The 26,122-nt window shown below is 41.2% G+C and overlaps 1 protein-coding gene across 2 annotated transcripts in view; it reads right to left on the bottom strand.

The window, feature by feature from the left end:
- Positions 1-26,122, bottom strand: part of COL6A3 (collagen type VI alpha 3 chain) — a 137,431-nt gene that overhangs the window by 22,132 nt on the left and 89,177 nt on the right. For both annotated transcript variants that reach the window (XM_063116061.1, XM_063116060.1), the window contains 22 exons: positions 26,032-26,076; positions 25,856-25,909; positions 24,712-24,774; positions 23,385-23,450; positions 23,222-23,275; positions 22,780-22,815; positions 21,550-21,612; positions 19,619-19,681; positions 17,562-17,624; positions 16,174-16,236; positions 15,800-15,850; positions 14,537-14,572; positions 14,370-14,432; positions 12,454-12,516; positions 11,004-11,036; positions 10,880-10,916; positions 10,762-10,773; positions 10,086-10,579; positions 7,621-7,720; positions 5,906-6,601; positions 3,958-4,051; positions 3,159-3,211 (listed from right to left, as the gene is read on the bottom strand). In XM_063116061.1, the coding sequence (XP_062972131.1) occupies positions 3,159-3,211; positions 3,958-4,051; positions 5,906-6,601; positions 7,621-7,720; positions 10,086-10,579; positions 10,762-10,773; positions 10,880-10,916; positions 11,004-11,036; positions 12,454-12,516; positions 14,370-14,432; positions 14,537-14,572; positions 15,800-15,850; positions 16,174-16,236; positions 17,562-17,624; positions 19,619-19,681; positions 21,550-21,612; positions 22,780-22,815; positions 23,222-23,275; positions 23,385-23,450; positions 24,712-24,774; positions 25,856-25,909; positions 26,032-26,076 (2,302 nt within the window). The remainder of the gene's footprint in view (positions 1-3,158; positions 3,212-3,957; positions 4,052-5,905; positions 6,602-7,620; positions 7,721-10,085; positions 10,580-10,761; positions 10,774-10,879; positions 10,917-11,003; positions 11,037-12,453; positions 12,517-14,369; positions 14,433-14,536; positions 14,573-15,799; positions 15,851-16,173; positions 16,237-17,561; positions 17,625-19,618; positions 19,682-21,549; positions 21,613-22,779; positions 22,816-23,221; positions 23,276-23,384; positions 23,451-24,711; positions 24,775-25,855; positions 25,910-26,031; positions 26,077-26,122) is intronic.

Below are 26,122 nucleotides of genomic sequence, written 5' to 3' on the forward strand. Positions count from 1 at the left end.
GCAAAATTTGGAAAAGTTCAAAATCTAAAGGATAATTGCATTCTAATCTGCACATTAGTAAGGGAGGCACCAATAGCTTTAGTTTGCATTGGAATGTGCAAATATCAAATTCTTCAAGCCTTCCCAGCCTTCCTGATTCACAGAAATATTTTAATGTACTGCTGACATGGATTTTTCAGTGAATTTTCACACCTTAGGATATGTTTTATAAGTAGTTCAGTTGTACCCTGGGCAAACCAGGGTGGTTTTATTAATTTGGGGGGAGGGGAAGGGGGGAGGGAGAAATTCGTGTTGTGCTATTCAAATGGTTCTTAGTCAGGACTGCTGCTTAGTCCATTCTTACTTTGTAGCGATCCAGTACGGATTATTTGGACTAGTTTTATTGCAGGTTCCACTGATATACTTCTACTTCTGTTCCATAGTCTTCTAATCCTTAACATATTCAGTAGGACAAATGGGCATGTTGGTCTTCTCTTTCCATTTAAGCCTTGTTCTCACAAAGAGTAGATGAGGTGGCCAGCCTTCAGAAATCACACATGATGGAACAAATTTCCCCATACCAGAAGGAGAAGACCTGTATAAAACTAGCACTCCAGGGACAACGCTAGGCTGGAATGTGTTCTGCTGGCTTTGTACGGGCAGGGAATTATGGAGAAAGATTTTACCATGTGGGCCTAATAATGATGCAGTCCAGAAGCAGGTTTACTTCCTCATCTGCTTTTTGTAAGTATTAGGTCTTAGATTCATACAAATATTTGAAATGCCTTTTCTCTCTTTTCACTTGTTAGTGAAGAAATGAGAAAAGGAGTCCAAGATGGAAGGGAGTTTTTTAAAAGGGTAATTTTAAAGGCACAATTACAAACAATTCCAACAAGTAATAAAGATAGAAGACAACAGAAGAAACCACATGCAGAGGTACAATATGGGAGATACTTGGCTGAGACCACAAGCGAGAAGGAACTTGGAATTGTTGTAGATCACAAGCTGAATATGAGCCAGCAGTGCGATGTGGTGCAAAAAAAGCAAATGCTATTTTGGGCTGCATTAATAGAAGTATAGCTTCCAAATCTTGCAAGGCACTGGTTCCTCTCTATTCAGCCCTGAGTAGGCCTCCTCTTAAGAACTGTGTCCAGCTCTGGTCACCATACTTCAAGGAGGATGCAGACAAGCTGGAGCGTGTTCAGAGGAGGGCAACGAGGATGATCAGGGTTCTAGAAACAAAGCCCTATGAGGAAAGACTGAAAGAACTGGACATGTTTAACCTGGAGAAGAGAAGACTGAGGGGAGACATGATAGCACTCTTCAAATACTTGAAAGGTTGTCACACAGAGAAGGTCCAAGATCTCTTCTTGATCCTCCCAGAGTACAGAACATGGAATAACGGGCTCAAGTTACAGAAAGCCAGATTCTGGCTGGACATCAGGAAAAACTTCCTGAGTGTTAGAGCAGTACAACAATGGAACCAGTTACCTAGGGAGGTTGTGGGCTCTCCCACCACAGAGGCCTTCAAGAGGCAGTCACCTGTCAGGGATGCCTTAAGGTGGATTCCTGCATTGAGCAGGGGATTGGACTCGATGGCATTATAGGCCCCTTCCAACTCTACTATTGTATGAGTCTATGATTCTAGATGTTGAGCTTTTGGTTTTGAATGTTTTTTTTAACTACCTGCCTCTATATTACTGGTTTTATTGCTGCATTGTATCTTGAGAGATCTTACTTCTCCTTGTTCTTAATTTGTTATAATGCCATGTTTTTTGCTTTTTTAAAAAATAGGTTTAAGTGTGCAAGTCACTTTTTTGATCTTCAGATAGGATTTTTTTAAATGTAAGTTCTTGTTAGTGTTTATTATTGTAATCTTTCGTATTAAAATTAATTTTACATGTTTATGGCCACCTTCTAATGAAAACCTTTGCTAGTATCTTTTGGTATTTTAATCCTTTGTATTGCAGAGTTTTTGTAACCTTATCTGTATTGTTGGTGTATGCATTTGTAAAGCTGATATGACCAGGATGGTTGAAACAACTAACAAATAAACCAATCAGACAGAAAAGCAGCCTATAAATATTAAACAAGCAAACATGCAGATTGATGAAAAATTGGACCGCTACTCAAATTAAAGTTTCTTCTTTCTGTCAGTGTAACATGCATGTGTCATACAATCTTTGTTAACTTGTTGTTCTGAACCATAAAAAGTTGTGAGCTCTCTTGCTAATAGTACACTGTATAAATATTTTTAAATTATGCATTGCCCCACATGAAGGCAATTTCGAACAGTGTCGGCTCATTTGTTCCAAATGATGACTTTCCCAATCAGATGACTGAAATGGACCTACGTGGCACTGAGATGAACAAAAAGAGTAGAATACAGCTAATTAGGCATAAAACAAAATAGCTTGCTGTTAAGCAATGGAATGAAATTGTCCTTAACTGCAAGTGGGAAGACATTTGCTCAGTGCAATTAAACAAAAGATTAATTTCAGCAAGAATTCCAGCAGGAGAACTCCTCCATTAGGGTGAAACCCATTTTTTTAAAAAATAAAATAAAATAAATAAGAATAAAATCTTGTAGTCCAGGTCAATCTTCTAGGGCAGCCTTCCTCAACCTGGGGCGCTCCAGATATGTTGGACTACAACTCCTGGGAGATGCAGTCCAACACATCTGGAGCGCCCCAGGTTGAGGAAGGCTGTTCTAGGGGGATCTTGGGGTTGGAATATACAGGATGGAGCTGCACTTAAACTACATCAGTCTGTGTACAAACTGCACATTTCATGGATGCATGTAACAAGCAGCATTCCGAGGCTGCCATCACAACCAAAAGAGCTGGAGAAGGAAGGGCTGCTTCACCTCTGCACAGTATTGGTTCTTCTGCTTACAGTATCGGTCCTCCAACTGGGGCAAGTTGTGCACCCCACCCCCACCCCGTGGCTTCTCCATTTAAGATTGTAGCCCTCTGAAACTGCATCTCCTGATCATTTTTTTGAAGGTAAACTCCTGGGCTTCTTTTCCATTTGTGGGCAATGTGTCCCTTACCAAAGCAAAGGTGTGTTCTTTGTTCTTAACTGCAGTAAACTCTACTAAAGATGTAAAGTAAAGTAAGATGTTCTGATCCAATATCCTAAAAAAAAAAAACTTGGTAAAAGGGTAACAATGTACATACCTCCCAATTTTTCTGTTGTAGTAGGTATGGCAGTAACATTATTTGGAACATGTCTGATGAAACAAAGAATAGTTATGAGTACATATATATTTTCTTCAGGCTTTAAAGATAATTTTAGAAGTGTGTTGGGAAGTTAACCTAAGCACCAACTTATTTGGCTTTGTTTGCTAGAAATATGCAGAAGGGGGCAGACTTATTTCTCTAGCGTTCCTCTGTGAACAAAGTACTTTATATTTCTTATCAAGTTTATCTGAAATTCATTAATGTCACCCTGATGTCCATGGTTTTCAATATTTGTGTGCCTGAAGAATGAACTTGCTACATTAGTACATGAGATTTTTCAAGTTAAGGCACCATCAAATAACACTTCCTTCAATGTGGAGCATATATCTCTGGAACGTGGTCTGAAAGAATAACTGTAAAACTCCTTTTGTTAGTATAGAGAACTTTCCTACATCAAGTGTAATGGTGACTCTAATTCTGTCCATCAGCTGACCTCAATATTCACTTCCCAGAATGATATGTGTAGACGGGGGCCTCTCTCCCACAGCTGGGCCACCAGAGAGCCCCCAAACTAGAGATTCTACAGCTCAACCTTGGGACAATGAAACATGCTGCATTTTGCTTTTATGGGTCATTCTACCTCACAGTCTTATTGGGAAGATAATTAAATTGTTCCAAAGGCGTATTTGTTGTCTCTTCAGTAACAGCACTAAGGTAATATGTATTTCATCTGAGACTGGAGACAAAGATGATCAAACACACTACAGAAATGAATGCACAAACCCATGAGACTTACACTTGTTTCTGGTCAGTTTTTTTGTCTGGCTGATCACCCTGGAACCAGTCACATTGTTTCCTGACATCTGGAGACAAGTAAAAGGCATTTTCACCTTAAAAAAAACAAAACACAGAGATTTTAACTAAACCATTTTCCAGTTCCCAAACGTAGTATAACAAAATAAAGCAGGATGAACTTCGATCCAGTACATGTTCCGAAATCTGTTTCCAAACACAACACTGTAGAGGTGCAGTCTTGCCCCGAGCTGTAGCGAGTGGAGTAGGGAGTAGGTTCCACAAGGCTCTACTCTAACTCTCCCATCCCACCACTGCTGCCACTGTGCAATGATGTGGCTGCTCGTCACATCTCTGTGTTGCCACTCAGTAGGGCCTTTATGTTGCAGCTGTGGCCCTCTGCACCTTACTGTCAATATCCTGTCCCCAGCTTTTCCTCAGGGCCCCATAGATAGCTTCTGCTGAGAAAGCCTGTACACCTGGGTAAGGATGAATTGTTAGATGATGATGATGATAATAATGATGATGATGATGATAAGACGTTGAAGGCCACAGTGCAGTGGCAGCTTTGAGGGAGGGGAGAATTAGAATAGAACCCTGTGGGAACTGCTTCATATATTCTGCTCTCCATGAGTGTAGGGCGCATGATTGCACCTTAGATGTCTCAACACTGACCGCACGGGGACGTGACATGAGAGACGGTGGGCTTAAAGCATTAGTGGGTCCTTTGCTGGGTTGGAATATCCATGGTGGGGTTAAGGGAATGTGCACTTTATAACTTTTCATTAGTCTGTGACAAAATACAGCCAGGCGATGGAAGCCTGGAACGCATGAAGTAGCTCCACCTGCTTCTGCTCTCTTGTGTCCTTAACTAAGCTGAGGGCGGCTTTTCATGGCACCCTTGGAAGTACTCTGGTTCTTTTTTCTGTGTGTGTGATGCATTTTTATCTTCTCTCCTGGCTGCCTAGTGATACATTGGGCTAATCTGCACAGAGTCAGGGTGTAAAGAACCTTCAGTGAAGTGGGCAGGCTAAATTATCTTTGAAACCCATGACTGTGCATAGCACTATGGGTGTGGCCCTCTTGATGATTGTAAAGCCATTTGTCATAGGAAACTACGATATACCAATTCAGGGATCCAGACAGGAGTCTTTCCCAGCCCTGCTAGGTGATAACAGGGATTGAACCTTGAGCCTTTTGAATGAGCTACAGCCCTTGCCCCAGCCATAGTGCTATGGCTGTGCATAAAGGAGCAGATAACAAAATAATATTCATGTTCCTTGATAGCTAATAATTCCCTTCCAGTCTTTGGAATGCAATACACACCAGAGTTTGGGGAAGGTGACACCTTCTACATAAGGGGATGAACAGAGAAACAAATTGGGAGCCAATTAGCTGTTTGAATTTTGAGAAGAACTGATAGAACAGAGAGAGAGAGGAGAGAGAGAGGGAGTGAGGGGGGAGAGAGAAAGAGATAGGAGAGTTAGCCAAAGCTGAAGCATTCTTGGAATGCAGCTGATCTCTCTGGGGATCTCATGCAGGATTCGTTTATGTGCCACCTGCTCTTAGACTGCCTGTTTCCCTCCACTTATGATCTGATTATATATTTGTACTATACAAAATCATTATTACAAAGACACCAGAAATCTCCAGTGCTTTCTTCTCTGTAGGGAACGAACACTTCTCATGCCTGGGTAACTATAAAATTTCAGTTCAAAGGAATTACTGATCACATAATTTTATGAAGAGAACCAAACACATCTTGCATTAAAGCAAGTTCAGTTCTTAGATTTGTTTCTGCTTGTGATCCCAGCTGTGAGATGAGAAGATGTTCCCCCCAGTGAATGCAGATTTGCCTCCTGCCACCCCATACTCCTTGTGCACCTTAGCACGTCATGTTTAACACCCACCAGCACCAAACCTGCCACTTCTGGGCCACATCATCTACTTACTGCTGATAAAAGCTGGCAAGAGGTTTCCAAAGCGCAGCAAAGGCTCTTCATGGAGCTCAGATGGCTTATCAACGTATTTGAAGAAGACATCGTTAGGCTCACTTGCCAAACTGTAGACACTCCTGACATTAACTTTCCTGCCAATGCCAACTATGACAAAAAAATATCCTTTACATTTAGCTTCTACAATAACTCTCTGAAGGTGTTCAAGTTCTTCATTTTTAACCTCTCCTGTCATCATCAAGACAATGACTTTAAGATCTCTTGGGTTTGGTGCACTCTCAAAAATGTATCTCGTTGTATATTCGATTGCACTTGCCACAGCCCGTGTACCATACAACTGTACCATTTGGTTCTTAATGAAATCCATCATCTTTTCTTTGGATCCATAGTCTGTCAATGACAATTCAGCTTTGATGGGAGGTGAACTTGAGTTTGATTCAAATTCATAGGGCGCATGTTGGATAACAGCTACCCTGGCATGGTGCCGGTCTGCCTTGGGATCAGAGCTCGTTGCCAGCTGGCTTACTACATATGAAATGTAGTTCTTCATCTCTGTGAATTGCAGATGAGTGGTGGTCTCAGAGCTATCCAGGATGAATGCTATATCAATGTCAACATCTGTAGGAGCTGCCCTTCTGTCTCTACCAAAGGTGGCCCTTTGGGGACCACAGCTGGAATCAGGATCACACACATCTAGAAGGAGAAATATATATCACATGAATGTTTGCAATAATCACCCTTTGTCACAACAACAACAACAACAACAACAACAACAACAACAACAAGGTTTAGGAATCTTCACTGACAGACTGCACCAATTTTTAGTTGCCACCTAATAATTCTGAGAATCTATGCATGTTTAAAACACAAAACTAATGCTTTTCAAATTCCCTGAACATTTCAGTGTGCGCTAAAAAGTGATATTTGAATGGTACAAGGAGTGTGCCACCGCAATGTGGTATTTTTGTTCTTGCTGAATGAAGCCAATTTTAAGCTTGAATTTTCATCTGGATTTGCCAGCCACCACAGGTGCTCCTGTTGGGACTGAGCACCACAGGACAGAAATGTAAAAAGAAATGGAAGTCATTCAAATGGGACCATTCTGACTGTTCTTTTATATGGCATCTGTTTGGTAGTCCAAGAACCTTTGAACAACTACGTATAAGAAGAAGTTTTGCATAGTAGCTAAAAGGAGAAACTAAAATTGTTCTTCCGATAAGAAGTAGCAATATAATCTTCAGAATGAGCAGGGGGTTGGATTCGAAAGACTTATAGGCCCCTTCCAATTCTACTATTCTATGATTCTACGATTCTACTTAAAATGGCTTTTTATCCACTCCATTACCCAGCATGAACTGCCACCCCTTATCTTTAAACTCCACCTCAGTCTAGTTATAGTTCTGCATTGGCTAGAACTGGGCCCTGACTCCAGTTCTACCATGTTAGGGCATTTCCACTGCAATGGCAGAGGAAGGGGTGAATTGGAGGCAAGTTCAGGAATGGCTTTGTACGTGGCACCCAGTATGACAAAGTTTAAAGAAAGGCCCATCAAGGAAGGCCAGCCAAGACTTTCCTGGCCAGGGACTTTACCTAGCTTGCAGAGAGGAGAACAGATTGTTCACACTATGTAGCTAAAGCAAAGATACAGTACTGGTTCTAAATCTGGATCATCATTATACACAAGAACATCATATATGAAATAAAGACCTTACCTAGACAAATATGGCATGTTAATAGTCTCCTAATAGTTTGGGCCTGTTGAGCTGCACCACCAGCAAATGTGATAGCCTGTCCCCCTAGAGTGTTGTTGATCTGGTTTAGACAAAACCAAAAATAAACACATTATTCATCCATGGAAGCACCTCATTAAAAGCAATGGTAAGGGTGTTTTATTTATTTATTTTTATTTATTTATTACATTTTTTATACCGCCCAATAGCTGAAGCTCTCTGAATTCTGAAAACACTGCGCTGTTTATGCATTCTGGAACTTCCTATAGGCTAGATCGGGCATGGCTAAGAGCTAGAAAACAGATAATCAGTTTCAGCATCTTCTTTTACAGAGCATAAGAAGCTGAACCCATTGTACGAACGTAAGGGACTGCTAGCACAACACCAGTAGCATTAGCTGCTGTGACGGGCTTCCCCAGAAAACTCAGTGTGCCAGCTAATGCTATTGGCATTGTGATAGCACAACATAATTTGTTAGTGCTGGTTTCAACTTGGATATTTCCCTATTTTTCCTTCATTCTAAATATGGCTTAAGACATATTGCCCATCTCCTTTTCTTTTTTACTTTCATCACAGTAATACTCAGGTCTTGCTGTGTCTTGACTGGGCTGAGTGCCAGCCCATCTCCTCCAGAACAGCTTTCTGCTTCTCCTGCCACGTGCAGCTTGTCTTGACTTACTGACTGGTAAGGAGACAAGCGTATAGTGTTAACAAACTGCATGCTTGAGCAGAAACTGCTTCCGTTGCTCCTAGGCGGAGGGGTGCCCATTTCTGCCTGTTGGACCTTCCATACTGCACCACAGAACATTCTTCCCCACCCTTTAGGAGTGGCTTTTCAAGAAGCAAAAGGACTACAGGGGGAAGGAAAGACCTGATCAGAGCAGTCTAGGGCCAGACCTACACCAAGCAGGATATGACACTTTGAAAACAGTTTGAAAACTGTCTGTGGAGTGTGTCCTGGGCCCCAACAGTTGTCACTACTGTTATAAATCATTTTAAAGCAGTAGTGTAGATGCTGCCTAGCTGTTGCAGATATTTTCCAAGCTCTTCTGTTCCTTTCTATTCTCCCAAGCATCTTTCACGAGGAAGCAAATATATATCCTCATCAAACCTGGGCAGGATCTACACTGCTGCTTTAAAATGGTTTATAACAGTAGTGACAACTGTTGAGGCCCAAGACACACTCCGGGCCTTGCTAGACCCTGCCGGATAAGCCGGCAGGGAGGCGGGGCGACGGCGCGCTAACTTTATCGTGCGCCGCCCCGCCTCCTAGATGGCCGACGCGCAGGGACTGCGGAAGCCCTGTAGTGTCGGCCATTTTTGTTGTTGTTAAAGGGGCCACGTGCGCCTCGAAGATTCCGGAGAAGGTAGGTGGTTTTCTTTTTAATTAAGCCCCCCCCATCCGCTCCTGATCCCCTCCCATGCCTCCTGCCCACTCTTTCCCCGCCCTCCCTCCCCATCCCCGTCCCCTGTGTTGCCCTCCGCTGTCCTGTGTCGCCCTCCGCCATCCCGTGTTGCCCTCCACCGTCCCGTGTCGCCCTCCGCCATCCCCTGTGTCGCCCTCTGCCGTCCTGTGTCGCCCTCCGCCGTCCCGTGTCGCCCTCCGCTGTCCCGTGTCGCCCTCCGCCGTCCCCTGTGTTGCCCTCCGCCATCCCTCGCCGTCTCCTGTGTCGCCCTCCGCCCTCCCCCTCTCCTGCCGGTCCAGCCTTCCCCCCCCATGTCCCCCCCCGGCCCGATGGGCACAGCGCTCGTAAGAGCGCTGTGCCCAGTCCGTGGCTTTTCCCGGCTACTCGCGAGTAAGCGAGTAGCTGCAAAAAGCCACGGACCTTGCTAGACGTTCCGCAGCCCCAGCCTCAAGCCGGGGCTGCGGAAAAGGCGCGCCATAAGCGAATTCGCTTATGGCGTGTTAAGGGAGGTCTGAGCCCAGCTTGACCCCGGATTCCCCTGTGCGTCATCTGGATGCACAGCAGGGAAACCGGGCCTCAAAGCGCACTAAGGCCTTGTCTAGCAAGGCCCTCCGTATATAGTCTTCAAAATGTTTTCAAAGTGTCATATCCTGCTTAGTGTAGATCTGGCCCTGTTGAGGCCCAGGACACACACCAGAGACAGTTTGCAAAATGTTTTCGAAGTGTCATATCCTCCTTGGTGTAGATCTGGCCCTGTAGACTATAAGACTCTACGCTGGCAGTTTATAGAACTGCCATGCTGCCAGGTATGCACATGACTCACTTACGTAAATCATAAACTTGTCTCTATGCAGCTGAGGGAGGGAGTCACAGGAGCAAAGAGGGTGGGGAGAATCAACAAGTAAGTAACAAGATTAAGAGTCTTTGTGCAGCGTTCTAGAAGACTATTATCGGAAGAGAATGGCTGTAACACAACACAATAACCTCAGGCTTAATCCAATAAATACCTCCGTAGCACAAGAAAAGTGGAAGGACGCAAACCTGCAGGGCGTTGATGAGGGGCCTGTCCTCTCTAGATGTAAGAAACACAGGCACAACTCCAGCATCGTATAGTTTCAGTACAGCCTCGTTCAGCTGTGGAGATGCTCTTGTTGGCCCATTGCTGAAGAAAACAGCCACCTTCCTCATGAGAAATCCACTCCGTGCCCGCTTGAAGGTGTTCCTGGCCACAAAGGACATTGCTGTTTCTAGACTTCGCTGTTTTGATGTCTGTGGAATCTGGAGGTTCTGAATCTGTTCCACAAGAGTTTTCTTTCTTCGGGAGTCAGCAAAACGAATCTCAGTGGTGACTTCGCTGTTATATGTAACCAATGCAACTCGGGCTCCCCTTGGGCAGTTGCTCTCAGCAATTGTGAGGTTATTAACCACTGTCAACACTGCTTGCTTCATCCGGTTGAAAGCCTCTGCACTTCCACCAGTAGCGGTATCTATAGCAAACGCCAGTTCTGTTGGATAAACTGGGCATTCCCTCGGACCTACAAGGAGTGGGTATATTAAAAACCAAGTAATGCGATCAAACACATTTGCTTCCAAGAGCAAGGCCTAGATCCTACAACTGGCTTAAACCAGTGCAAGTCCTTTGAAGTCGCTGCTTACGTCAGTTCTTGATCTGATTGCAAACACATGTCAGAAACTAAGCAATTTAAGATGGACTTACCATAACAGCAAGCTGTGAATAACAACAACAAAAAAAGAAAGAAAGAAAAATCAATTGCTTCGTAATTGATGGCTAACGCAAAGCACATAAATATTAGGGACAAAGTACACAGACTTACGGCATTTGTCTTTGATGTTGCGTACAAGTGCACATTGCTTTAAGGAAAAAGAAACAAAGACAATGAAAACAGATTCCTAGCATGAAAAAAATACAAAAGGTCTGGTTTTGAGTAACTGACTTACATCTCTCGCTTCTCCTTTGTTACCCTTCAGTCCCTGAAAGAAAAGATTTAAATATTTGTAACTATAATTACAGGACAGATGTTTGAGGCCCTGATCCAAGTGCCCCTGCACTTTGAGATTTGTGGGTGGGTAATTGACAGCAAGGCTTTTTACTCATACAACAACAACATACATACATACATACATATAACAGTGCTTGTGAGTTGACAAGTTCAATCAAGTGGGAGGACAAAGCCCGGAGTCGGGTCAGGAAAGCCTTGTCATTATATTTCCAAGAGTACAAGGAGTAGAAATGCCCAACAAGAATTGAACAAAGACCTGTAGGCTGATCCTATGCAGTTAATCCAGAAGTAAGTCCCACTGAGGTCAGCAGGGCTGTCTTCCAAATTATTGTGTTGCAGCCAAAATTTCTTTGGTATGTCTCCTAGGTGAAAAAAATGGGACCCACAGATTTCTATTTTATTTATGGGGTAGATTAGTACTCCAATTAAGGAAGGGACTAACATTGTTTTTAAAATCTTCAATATCCACAATTTGAGTTCAAACGTCGTCATCCAATTTTGAAATTAAGACTTTGACATTGTGAATTTAGGTTTATAATCTGTGTAATTAAACACCTGTACCTTCCAGTTTCATTTCAGTTTAGGATGATCTTTAACTATTGTAGATTTTACTGGGAGATAGATTAAAATATGTTTGCATTCTACACACAAACATGGAAGCAATTCCCACATCAGATGGCAAGAGCAATTCCACTCCCTCTGTTATCATGTCTTCTTTCAACTATGTACATATGGGGCAATACCCGACAACAACAGGACTCATCACCAGTGCAACAGGAAGCTGACGGATACTGCAGCAATTGGAAATGAGCAAAATGCTCATTTCCACAACGTGGAAGGTCAGTGGAGCTTGCAGAAGGAAGCTGTGCTGACCTGCTTCGATCCAGAAAGAAACATTTCCACTCGTTTTCAGGATTACTGCCAGAAGATCTAGTTCCTGTTGTAAAGCCGGTGGGTCCCATGAGTGCAACAGAAGCAGTCAGAGTGCAGTGGCAGTATTAGCTACTGCCTAAAGGTATATTTTCAAGTGAGAGAAGCAACTCTGGAATGTGCAGTGTGAGCATATTGAAGTAAAACCCTCATCTTTACAGCTCCTCCTTAGCTGCTGTTATTATTATTATTATTATTATTATTATTATTATTATTATTATTATTATTATTATTATTATTATTATTATCATCATCATTTGTATACTGCCCCATAGCTGAAGCTCTCTGGGTGGTACACGTCTATACACAACCCTATGCAATTTATGGATCTTATAAAATTAGTCAAGTAAAATGTAGCATGTGGGGTACGTTTGTAACCTGAATGTGAAAAGAAATTACAAATTATTTTGGAGCCTTAAGCTACTGAATCAATAATGCATGCATAGCAAACAACTTACACCTGGTCCTGGGTGCCCTCTCTCTCCTTTTTGGCCTCTTGAGCCAGAGTCTCCTGCTCTTCCCTAAAGAGTAAAAAGCAACCAATAGTAAACATGTTTGATTCATATTGTACAAATCTGCCCTTCCAAATTAATTGCATCTGTTCTGGTTTGTTTAGGTTACTTCATTGACTCCCAGGCCACAGCTAGACCTAAGGTTTATCCTGGGATCATCCAGGGTTCGCCCCTGCCTGAGCACTGGATCCCCCGTGTGTCACCTAGATGAACAGGTTTGACCCCTGGATGATCCAGGGATAAACCTTAGGTCTAGCTATGGCCCCAATGTAGCTGGCATGATCCTGTCTCCCCTTTGTTCATGCCCTCCATTCTCCACGGCTTCTGTCCCTTAAAATAAAGCTGGATTGTGCTTAAACAGCATAAATTATAGAGGGAGAAGTAGGATTTCCTTCCCTGAGATGACACAGGAAAATCTGTGTAATTCCCCACCCCACCCTTCAGCAAATTGGTCAGGCACCTACTGTATTATTATTTACCCAAATATTTGGCAACATTTGATTTATTGATTATCTGTTGTTTTATTGGCTCTTCTATGACTTGTGATTTGCTTTTAGAAGAAAACTACACATTACGCAAATAGAGTAGTGTGTAGCTGAGACTTATATGTTTATCATCTCCAGTGTAAATATGTACAGCCCCAATTTAGATTGGGACCACATTCTGGGAGAGAAGGTTCAACTCTGTCTCCCCACATTATTTCCATCCTGAACACAAAAACAACTCCATTGTTGGCAATGGAGTTGGGAGATAGATAGATAGATAGATAGATAGATAGATAGATAGATAGATAGATCAACCATGGTGGGAGGGGAAGCAAACGGTGGCAGGGGTGGTCCTGGCCCAAATCAAAATTGCACATGCTTACACTAGAGAAAATAAAACGATATGCCTTGGCTGTATGCTACACAATCAGCATAATTTTTAGTTTGGCTCTCATTTGTAGTGAATGGATCTTGGGCTGTTGGATATCATTGCATCATTTTAAGTAATTGTTGTAAGCTGTTTTGATGATCGTCTCATCAAAGCACAATATAACAAATCAACATTTTTCTTCATACAGACAATAAAGATTCCTGCATTTATTGCTTTTGTAGATAACAAGTTATATACAAAGAACAGGGAGCCCAAAGAAGAAACTCACTAGCACCTATGAAAGCTTGTACAAGAGTTTGTGTGGGTCTGTAATAGGTATGTTTTACATAGGCTCTCTAAAGAGGAAAAAGCCCTCTTTTTCTTGCACATTTCATGTTTTCATGCAGTGCTTTGGTACCAGCTGTAAAACTCCTCTACTCTGAGCGGAAGATACCTTCCCCCGTGCCCGAGGGGCACCTTTGGACATAACACTGTGGAATGCAGAGGTTTGATTTTGGGATACAGCTGGATCATGTGGTAATCCAGGTCACTTCTCTAGTAAAGTAAAAGTGGGAGTTGTTCCTTCCTCTAGGATGATAAATCAATATATGTCCTTTCACAAATTATCTAATATTTACACTTGAATGTGAAATCCTGTTCATCGAGGTTTTCAAATGTATGCAAACTCTCCTATTGTGGGACCATATCTTACAATTTCATTGAAAGACTTGCAGTTAAGTACTAATAACAACCCAGCAATTGTGTTACAAATAGTAGGTAATAGTTAGAAATACTATTAATTGTAGCTGATAGCTACACCTCTTCTACTTTGGAGCCTTGGATATATGCTTGCAAAATAATTATCTTTATTCTCCTTAAGGGTCAGTAAAGTTATGTGGGAAATTTTGACAGGATGAAATTTAGAGGAAAATAAATGATTTGAAGAAGGAAAATGAGTCAGTAGGTTTTATTTTAATCTTCTGGAATCAAACGGAAAATCCCATTACCCTTTGACCTTGGCTTCCTTTGGGGCCAGGATCACCAAGTGTACCACGATCTCCAGGAGTGCCCTGTTAAGTAAAGAGCAGCAAAGTATTAACTCTCTGGCAAGTGTCATACCTGATGAGCATTTGCATTTTAGCATAAAAGGCTTAATTAATATTGTCCTAAATACCCTTTGTCCTGGATATCCTGGGAAACCGGGTTCTCCCTGTGAAAATAAGAAGCAGATTGTGGATTGAAGACTTAGAATCATAATGTCAAGAAGGTTATTTCCTGATCCACTGTCTATTAACTATTAATAAAATTATTATTGGTGAATTTGATACTTCATAAACCACATATAAACAATATGATGGCAGTTTGAAAATTTCAGCTGGTACAAAATACTAAAGCCCAACAACAGAAATACTAAAGCCCAACTTTTACTTCTCACTATTATAAGAATGATCCATTTTGTTCCTCTTTTGTTTCTACCATTTAACAACTTACACGTCTATAAAACACACTGCCCTCAATCCAGCTAAAGTTAATTGGGATGTAAACCCCATTGAAACCAATTAGTTACAGCTAATTTAAGTGCAAATGAAAGCAATAGTCATAACTAACTTCAACAGGGTCTTTTGAAGAAGAATGCATTCATATTAAATTGATAAAAGAATCAAGCGTATTTTTTCTTGGTTTTTTCCTGATATATCATTTTAGCTAGATTGTATTCTTTGCTATTGTTTCTACCAGTTTTGATTACCTTGGATTGCAAGGTGCTGGGGTTGGCTATTATCTTCATCATATTCTGCTTCCAAACCTCTTATAAGATCTGCCCGGCTACCAATGGAAGCAGAATGTTTGTGCTAGACTATAAATGGTCTGTTTTTGCTCTGATCCAGTCAGGTTTTAATTGTTATAAATTAAACAATAACATTCAGGATCATAGCTTGCAGGGTAATAATCCCCAAAGGCTTCCTAGGAATGCATTATCCATTCTCTATGAAGTTTGTGGGGGTGTAAACAAAGATTTTCAGGATCAGAACTAAGAGAGTGAGAAGATGAACCCTTTACCATATCAGTTTATATTTGCTCCCTTTCAAGTTCACTGGGTGTTTCTTCTGGGATTACATTGCCAGAAAAGGAATCAGCTGTTCCTGAGTAACGCTCTGCTCTCAGTCATTCTGACAGAAGATTAACTCATTTACAATAATTTTATTTACACTTTAGCAGAACTTTTTGTTGCAAACAAACATCTTGAGATGAGGTGATTAGAACGATACTTAGTATTCAACTTACGTGCATTTACATACATGCACACACCACATATATTCTGAACAAATGTATCTTCGTTTTACCCAAGTCAACTGCGAAATTTGCATTAAAATTCTGCATTGAAGGTGAGGGAACCTTGAGATATGCTTCTAAATACAAATGCTGAGATTGTGCATACCCTTCTGCCTTTTTCTCCTGCCTTGCCAACTCCATCTCGGCCATCATCTCCCTGCAAGATGTAAAGACACAGCCCGTGAATGTGTAACACACAGTGCAGAAAAGTTTATAATTTAAACTTTACAAAACGTAGTCATGTTAGGCATCTGGAATTGATCTGTTCCAAGATGGTCTTTCAAAGAAAGGAACAGAAGAGCAGGATTTGTGAGATAGCTTACAAGCCATCTGGGCTGGCCTTGCCGGAGTGATCAGGCTTTTCAACCGCTCTGAAACGAGGCCACGGGGCGTTTCCTATTCATGTCTACTGGAAGATGCTGGTTAGCACCAGTTTGCATTTAGTCTAATGCCTCTAGTGGTGTTCCTAGCAAAACTCACCATCTCTCCTCGAGGGCCTGGAGGACCATTGAGGCCCTTTGGACCAGAATCACCAGGTTCACCCTGTAATTAGAAACAGGTAATAATGCAAGCTATTTATTTATTTATTTATTGCATTTCTGTACTGCCCAATAGCCAAAGCTTTCTGGGTGGGTCACAAAAATTAAAACCATGAAAACCATTCAAAATATAAAACTAACAACATTATAAAAACACAGCAGAAAATACAATATAAAAGCACAACCAGGATAAAACTGAGCAGCAATGCAGAGTTTAATACAGATTTAAAATACAGATTTAAAACAGCAAAGTTAAAAATTAAGTTGATAAAGTGTTAAAATACTGAGAAAATAAAAAGGTCTTCAACTGGCCTTTTAGTTGTATAATATAGGTGCCAAGAATTTCATCCTCAATTTCAGCTGAAATATGGGGATAAAATGCTAATTACCTTACAGGGTTGTTGGAAAGTGTACAAAGTAATGTATGTTAAGTGCTTTGAAGACTCTAAAGTGCTTTATAAATGCTAATTATTATTACCTCCATCAATATTTCTTTTCTCTTTCTATTTAGACATTTGAAATAGTACTTCTCCGTAAGTGAATAGTCATCTCAGCAATATTCTTATTTATTCTGTTCTGAGTCAGAAACATTAATCCATATAGTATAAAAAATTAACACTTGCAAACTTAATTTTCTTCACAATAATGATTCAGTATAGATTACGAAGGGCAGAAACCTAATGAAGATTCTACCCCCCTAATGTTTATATAAAAGGGGGGGGGGAGAAGAGAAATAAATTGGAACTAAAGTCCTAAAAGTACATTCCTAGGTGATGATTTCATGATAATGATTTAAAGAACCTGACTTGTGATGGGCTCCTCAACTTGATTTAGAAAGGGTTTACTAATTACAAGCAGTTTCCCCCTAAAAAAATAAACTTTCTAAATTGACATTTAATGTTGGTTGCATTGCTTAACGTTTATCGCTGGTGTGATAGAGGTCACTAAAAGATTTCCTCCAAGATGTTTCAGCATTCGTTGCATGCGTTTTACATTTTTCTGTGAAAATTAGAGCAATTCTCCTTTTTGTCTGCCTGCAGAACATTATTTTTCAATCTGAGCTATAAAAGAACTTTGAGGGAAATAAAGTTTGTTCTGGATTGCTCCAAATCGTTAAGGAAAATGCATATCCCAAACCAGGTATTTACAGAGTTTAACATTACTAGATCATACCTACCATATTTATAATTTTCAAAATTGTTGTGTTAAAATGGAGCCCTAGATAATTATCCTAACCCATTTTGGATGTTAAAAACAAAGTTAACCCTTAGTGCCCAGTGTCTCCCCTGTAATGTCAAATGAAGATGACCACAGCTTTCAAGGACTTACTTTTTTACCAAGAGGACCAAGCCTGCCACGGTCCCCAGCAGTTCCAGGTGGGCCTCCACCACCCTATGGAGAAAAGGTCTAAAACTTAGCAACATGGCCATAAAATGTCTTACTACAAACTTGACTAAAGATATGTAACAACAGAATAATTTCCTGGTAAAGATCTTGTGTAGCCCAGGAACAAATGTCTTACAAATGTGGTTTTTTAAAAATATTTTCATTGATTTTTTTTCCCTGGAAATTTATTTAACCTTTTAAAATGAAAATCAAACAACACACAATAAGAACAGTAAAACAAAATCAAGCAAAGGCAGTGCAAATACAGCAGAGCAAATAAAGCATATCAACAAATTAAAATATCTGGACAAACAAGACGTTTTTGAGCTGACACCAAAACGGTAACATTGTTAGATCTATGGGTAGAGTATTCCATAACTGGGGCCCACAACAGAGAACATTCCCCCTTGTTGACCCATACATATAAGTTACTTAGAAAAAAGTCTCCCTTGACACTCTTAGGTCATGGACAGGTTGATATATGGTCAGGTGAGCTTGCAGATCCTTGTTCCAACATATTGGGTGAATTCCCCTATAATTGTAAACTATAATTTAGGTTACGTCCATGAGCAGAAGTGTGCTTGCATGAAGTTGTGGACTTGAGCACTCCCCCTGCCCCGCCCCACAGTTCCTGCACAGCCAGGAGGGGAAATACACCAGAAATTAGTTTCACTTTAGCAGATTCGTGGTTTCTCATTATGTATGAACCAGGAATTAGGGTTTAAAATGAACTCTAGGCAATCCAGCTTCAACTCCTGAATGGTTTTTATGGTTTGTTTAGCAGACTAGAGTTTATTTTAAACCACAATTCCTGGTTTGCACATAATGTCAGGTGAGAAATGTGCTAAAGTGAAACTAATTTCTAGTGTATTCCTTCTCCTGGTCCTGAAAGAAGAAGAATGGGAAGTGGGGCGGGGGAGATGTGAGAGCCTAGCGCTTCATGTAAGCACATTCCTGCTCACAAATGTAACCCTAAATTATGTTTTACTATTATGTGTAAAGGCAGCCATTGTTCCAACACAAATATTCTGAGAAAGAAAATGCTGTTTTAAACCAGTCTTTTGTGTAAAAAGAAAAGAAAAGATAAAAAGTAAGATCTTTTTATATTTCTGGGATTTTTTCTTAATTCTTGGATTTGGAAGAGTTGTGACAAAATGTCAGACTAAATAGGGTAGATGCAGATGGCTAGACATTTTGGAAGTTATTGAGAAACATTCATATGAAACCTGAGCCTGATATGTTTACCACTTCTGTGACAAGTGGACTTGTGACTCCCGATGTCCCATCTGTGACATCATAGGGTGACTGAAGGAAATAGCCATGTGATGGATTATTTTCCATTTCTCCCAAATCACTGATAACCATTATCACCCATTTCTTGACAACAATGCCTGCAGTTCTAGAAGATGGATCAAAGGAGAACTGCACCCATTTGTGCATTGTTCCATCCAAATTAAGAATAAACTCATGGGAGTTTATTTCCATGCTCATTTGATCCCTTTCCACTTAAATTACTCCCATTTTCTACTCTCTGAAAATCTCTTATCTATCTTTTGCTCAATTCAAAACTTGAATACAAAGTACCAATTCAAAATCTATCTACCTCTCTTTTTAAATCTACATTTCAAACTTTAAAATTTTGTATTCACTTTTGGGAATTTGTCAAATGTAAGTATATTTTCAATTCTAGTTTTTAGAAATATTGGAAAGATATTCAGAGGGAATTGTTCCAATGGATGTCAATGAATACTACCCACGTAATGTCACAGCAGCTTAATGCTAGACAGATCTGTAAATGACACTTTTGAGACTGGCAGAAAGCAAGCAACATGAATGAGTATTTTTCAACTTAACTCCATTTCTCCCATCTAAAAATGTGTAAAAATTAAATAATTTTAAACTTGGCTGACAGCTATTGTTCTTCAGAGACCTCCACCATCTACCCAGAGAACCTGCTGGACATTATTACCTTCCCCCAAATAAGAATAAAATAATGTTACCCTTGGGCCAGGTATGCCTTGCTCTCCCCGAAGACCGGGTGTTCCAGTTTGGCCAGGTGGACCCTGTGCAAAGAAGCAAAAATAAATAGTTGAGGTAGAAAAGATTCAATATAAAAATGCTGAAACTCAAAAGTACAATAACCCAAGACCTAAGATTCTATGGCGTAATTATTCCCTGTTATGAGTGAAACTCAAGAAGTGAAAGAAATGGACCATTTCTGTATATCAAGAATGTCAGGCCATGACAAAACAATTTAATATACAGAACTGCTGTGTAGGCATTTGATCAGTATAGATAGCTATTGGGCATCTGTTACACCAGCATGACAGCATTTGAAAGACAGTTTTTGATAATTATTAGGGGTATGTAGAGAGGGTCTGCTCCACTCCAAAATTCAGAGCAGAGCTCCGTTGATTGGCTTCTCCACTCCAATTTTCATAGTGGCTCCCTTCCTCTGCATCATCAGATTGACCATCGGAGAACTGCTCCATTTTTGGATAACTGCTTTATTATAGTCAATGGAAATTAACCAAAATGCTTACAGTTCAGTCATTTTTAAAGATAAAGAGATGAAACTTGGCACTGTGATAGCTTTTAAGTAGGGATTTAGCCATACTACGTTGGAATCAGATCTGTTCATGCCTTGATTTTTAGAATTTTTTTAAAGTTCAAACTCAGGTTGTGAAACCAACTCTTTGGGGTCTAGGACCTTGAGCAGTACAGAAGTTGTTTGTTGTTGTTTTAAAAAAAGTGACTTTTTTTAGAAAAAAAACAGCCAGCATATTACAAACAACAATGAGACAAGAACAAGACAAGAACAAATATAACTATAAATACCTTTATTTTTGATATATTTTTTAAAAAACAGTGGAGGTAATAGGATAGAACAAGAACACACACACACACACACACACATTATAACACACAAAGGAGGCACCTGGGCTTGGCATAAGATGCTTGGAACTTGGAGACTGGAATAGACAACAAGAACTAGCACACACACACACACACAAGAACCAAAGAAAAACAGAAACACAGAAACAGCCAAAAGCAAGCAGCAGCTATCTCTCTCACACACTCTTTCTCCTCCTTCCTTCCTATGCTACAAGACAGAGCTATCAGAAGGAATGACTTCCACAGCAAGGACAAATGGTCATATCTTTTACAATCCCTCCCCCTAAGCACTGTAATTGGAGCGGGGGACAGGGAGGACACTGTGGCTATTGGTTAGCCACAGATGTCAATCTCAAAACTACCCCTCATCCCTGAGCGTTTTCCTTATATGGAGAAGTGTTCAGTTGACTCCCAGCAACATTCGAGTAAATACAAGTTTCAGAGAGGCGTCGGACACCTACAAAGCAGTTTGGAGCTTCGAATGACCTTTGCTCCACTTCGAATATATCCAATGGTTTTAAAACCATGCATGATCCGCTCCGCGAGATCGGGTCTTCGACGAAGCTCCGACGAACCTTCGGGTTTTTGGAGCGGCGCGTACAGCCCTAATAACTATGTGCAATTCTACTGTCAGGCCCCTTTAGAATGAAGACCCAAAACTGTCTTTGGGAAGATAACAAAGCTCACAGTTTACATACACATGGGGAGAGCAGTCAAGAATTATTACCAATAGCTGCTATTGTGAATGACCAACTTTTTATCTTTTCATGTATTCATTTGACCTCTTGCATTTCATAGACTTTTGTCTCCACTGCTTCCAAGTATATAGCTTGACCACTGAGGATATTCTTTCATGCATCTAATGAAGTCAGCTCCATTCCATAGACGCTTAAGCCGTAATAAAATTTGTCAGCCTTTAATGTGTCACAAGACATCTATTTATTGGTTTTACCTCAGCAGACTATAACACACATACACACACACACACACCTTGAACGCCACATACTGTATTCAACCCTTTCAGAGATTTCCTCACCTCTGGCCCTCTTGTGCCTTGTTCTCCCACAGCTCCTGGCAGACCTGGCGCACCTCCGTTTCCCTAAAATATAAATGCAGTAAATTGAGAGGACAACGTAATGAAACTGATGGGCAGTACATATGGAGCAGGTCATATCAATTACTTCTTAACATGACAGATAATTAACTTAGCGTTTCCCCACACAATGAACCCTGGGGGAGGCTGCAGGCAGCCTGCATCTGGAAACAAGAGAGGGGAGGGGGAGGGGGCAGGCACACCCCGTCTACAGTCCGAATTCTGCTTGCCTTGCCTTTGCTCCCAGCTCAGTCTTCAGGCAGGTTGTCCATTCCCTGTGTGTGTGTTTTTCAAGCACTTTGCATGTTTATATGTTCAAACATATGCTGTGTGGAATATCAACTTTATTTTTCCACTTGAAAAAACTTATCTAAGCCGTGTGGACTTTGTGACTAACACAAGGCCCAGCCAGACAGCACTGTGCTCAACCCTGTCCCAAGAAACGTGGAGGAGGTCCCATGGATCATCTCTTCCTTGAGTGAATTGAGCAAAGCTTAAAATGCATTCAAGTGTTAAAATTTCACTTTCCTCAAATATTGCCCAGTATTTGCATTAAAAGCTCCACTTTCCTGAAACCTTCCTCCACTGAGTGTCTGTGAGCCAGTCATGATTCCTTAGCCTAGCGTAGCCCTCCCCTACATGGTTCCTGTGAAGAGATAATGAGGACAGGGAAACTATGGAAACTGAAATGGGCTCTTTAGGGGAAGGGTGGAATAAAAATGTAATAAATAAACAAGAAAACAATTAAAAGAAGGACAGTGAATGTACAACTTCTTGATGCCTCACTGAATAACTATCAGGTTCACAAGCAAATGCTTTTCAGACACAGAGCATCTGCGAAACACATCCATGACTACGTGCATCATCACAATTGCATTGTATAAGTCAGTGTTGTATATGATTAGCCCCCAAAAGACTCACAAACTGGTCGGCTCCTTCTAGCAAGTATGAGGGGCTGGGTTGTGGATGCTAATGTTACATTTCTCAAGCACATAGTTCTCAAACAAATTCTCCTAAGGGCAAAGTACTTCACAAATTTTGGTTGCTATTGCAATTACAAAAATTCTAATTTATAGTCTTCAAATCTGATTTCCCCCCCAACATTCCCAAATATGATACTACTTAGATTTAGGTTTTTTAAAATGTGTGAGCATGAACATAGTTATCACTTACTTTGACTCCTGGAGGTCCTCTTCTGCCAAGTCCTCCCTGTGAATCAATAAAACATAACCAGAAATAGTTATGCAGAGCAACAACTCGGGTTTTACCTGTGGTTTACAGACCTTTTTGTGTTTCCCTGGTATGATAGAGCCCCCTTTGTTATGTACTTTCCTTGTAAATTGCAAAAGACTGTCATAGAGAAATAATAATAATAATAATAGCAACAACAAAAACAATAGCAGTAACAGCAACCATTAAATTCTAAAGTTAATATGAATCCTCTAATGCATTGAAAGCACTCCTGAGGGTTGTATAGAAATAAAACAAAATAGATGTTCTACAATTCATGATACTTTTTTGATTGGGCTTTGTTAAGTTAATTCCGCTGGGAACCAACCCTTGGCAGCAAATGCAGCAGCGGGGGTGGGGGAAGTGGGGAATTGATAGGACTCACATTCCTTCCAGGCCCTCCTGGGCCACCTGCTGGCCCATCTCCTCCGGGTTCTCCCTGTAAGAGACAAAACACACTGATCAATTATTATGAACTAAAAGGCAAACAGAAGCCAATACAGGACACTAAACATTTTGCTTGAATTATCCAATGAAATATGCTTTACCGTTGGTCCAAGTTCACCCTTTTGGCCTTTGGGTCCTCTCTGAGTGTTATCTGTTCCTGGTGTACCCTGGAAGCAGCCGAAGCAGAACAAAAGCAAGTGGAGTAGTTAGGTAGGCATCTGTTGTAAAGTGTTCATTATCAGGGCCAACCCTACCATTAGGTGGAGTGAGGCAGATTGGGGGGGAGGGGCAGGGGCGGAACAGCAGCAGCCAATCCAGCTGCAGCCGACCTGTTCCTCAACCCCTGCCCCTTCCCCTCTATTGGGACAGAGCTGTATATGCTACACAGGCTGTCCTGAGTCCTCTAAACTAGCTCAGGTGTGGTGGTGGACACTATCCCATCACCAAGGAGGAGACAACCAACACTCCAAGTGTCTTATATACTTGGAATAGGGAGGGCTCCCTCTTGTCCTTTGCCTCTGGCAGCAAAATGTCTTTGGCTGGCTCTGTTCATTGTGGCATAGTAGAGTGATGCATGTAAACGGAGAAATGCTACTGGATCAAATCCCAATGTAGCCATGAAGCTCACTGGGTAATGTTGGGTCACTCTCCATCTCTCAGCTTAGACTACCTTGCAGGGGAGTTATGAGAGTAATATAAGGAGAACCATGTATGCTGCCCTGAGGTTCTTGAAAGAAGGATAAAATGCTATAATTCTACCATATGTGCTACTAAATGAATTAAACAAAGCATTTTGCAACAGAGACTCTCAAACTGTGTCATATCGGACTTCCCAATGTGCAACAGACAAATGCTTCTCTCTCAGATCTGGAAGAAGGCTAAGAAAGGCATCTGTATGTATCACCATAAGAGGTGAGAACCCGAGAAAAGTTAAAATCTCATAAAAATAGGAAGTTGTCTCAGTGGTGCATGAAGTAGCCCTGTAGGCTTGTGCAATGTTAGATTTAACCCACAAGAAGGAAATTCATATCTACTCTAGTCATGAAAACTTAGTCTCTCATATGGTATGGATGGGGAAGGCATGCTTTCATCTGTATCTTGATCCACTTCAATTGGGTTTTATTATTGCTGTTAAAATACTTTTAGACTTCATTCTCCGTCCCAGCAAAAATTCTGTATATTTTTTTAGTCTGTAGTCATTGGTCTTTGGTTGTGAAATTGGTTTTTATTTAGTTTGATACGTGAAATTTTTAATTTTGCAAGTGGCCAAGACAGACCATTGCCTGGTAGGAGGAGTTAGAGGGAGTGGGGGGTGGGGGGAGAAACAGTCTTTGGCTTTCTACAGAAATGACTCCTGTTGTTAATGTGAACCCTGCAGCAGTCTGTAGCCTGAAGTATAGATCCCTCATATTCTTTCAGCATATTTACCGGATCTCCTCGCAGTCCATGGTCACCCCGCTCTCCTCTTTCTCCTTTGACTCCTTTGCCGCCCTATAAAGATATTTCCATGACATCATAGATTTGAAAAGCATTGCACCCAACCATGACATTCTGTAGTTCATGTGTCACTTTTGACTTTTCACATTATGCCTGTGGCTTGACAACTTCTGATTTCTCATGGAGGATGAGACTATCAGTGTCTTCGAGTCATGATAGCCAGTTAGAGCAATATGCTACTGGTTACTAGTTGCTTGGGAACTCATAACCAGTAACATATTGGAGGGAGCTACTATTGCATTCATGCCTGCTTGTGGATTTCCTATAGGCTTCTGGCTGGCCTTTGTTCTGATCAAGTGCAGTTCTTTTTATGTTCCCTACCAAGGAAATATCCATGAAGGAGATATTGGATCAGGCTTCTGTCTCATGATGCGCTGCTTAGCTCAGTGGGCTGCAATCTTGCATCTATGTCAGGGCTTCTGTAATTCAAGCAATGCCCCGTGGAGGTAGCAATAAGCAACAATATTTGTGTAAATATAATTTCTGATGCAAGGCCAGACATCAGAGGAGGGCAACCAGGATGATCAGGGGTCTGGAAACAAAGCCCTATGAAGAGAGACTGAAAGAACTGGGCATGTTTAGCCTGGAGAAGAGAAGATTGAGGGGAGACATGATAGCACTCTTCAAATACTTAAAAGGTTGTCACACAGAGGAGGGCCAGGATCTCTTCTCGATCCTCCCAGAGTGCAGGACACGGAATAATAGGCTCAAGTTAAAGGAAGCCAGATTCCAGCTGGACATCAGGAAAAACCTCCTGACTGTTAGAGCAGTGCGACAATGGAATCAGTTACCTAGGGAGGTTGTGGGCTCTCCCACACTAGAGGCCTTCAAGAGGCAGCTGGACAACCATCTGTCAGGGATGCTTTAGGGTGGATTCCTGCATTGAGCAGGGGGTTGGACTCGAGGGCCTTGTAGGCCCCTTCCAACTCTGCTATTCTATGATTTTATGATCATACTGGACCCAAAGAAGGCCCCTGCAGCTCTGGGACCATGGGCATAATGCCTTGTTCATTGGCATGCTATCACCAGCATTTTCCTACTGCATTTGTGAAATAATACGTGATGTAAAACTTACTCGTCTGCCAGGGCTTCCCCTCTCTCCAGAAGAACCTGGAAGGCCTCTGTTACCCTGGCAAAAGTAACCACAATATTTTAACGTAATTAATCAAGGCTTGCTGCATAAAACAAATTATTTCTTACAAGAAAATCTGTATTTTCTTAGAAAGATCAAATATAACTCATGTGACTTACCTCTTCTCCATCTATTCCATCAAGGCCAATCTCTCCTAATTCACCCTACAGAAGCAAAAAGGAAATAACTATTATAGCTCAAAATATTAAA

This window comes from Elgaria multicarinata, chromosome 2 (assembly GCF_023053635.1).
Source record: "Elgaria multicarinata webbii isolate HBS135686 ecotype San Diego chromosome 2, rElgMul1.1.pri, whole genome shotgun sequence".
NCBI lineage: Eukaryota > Metazoa > Chordata > Lepidosauria > Squamata > Anguidae > Elgaria > Elgaria multicarinata.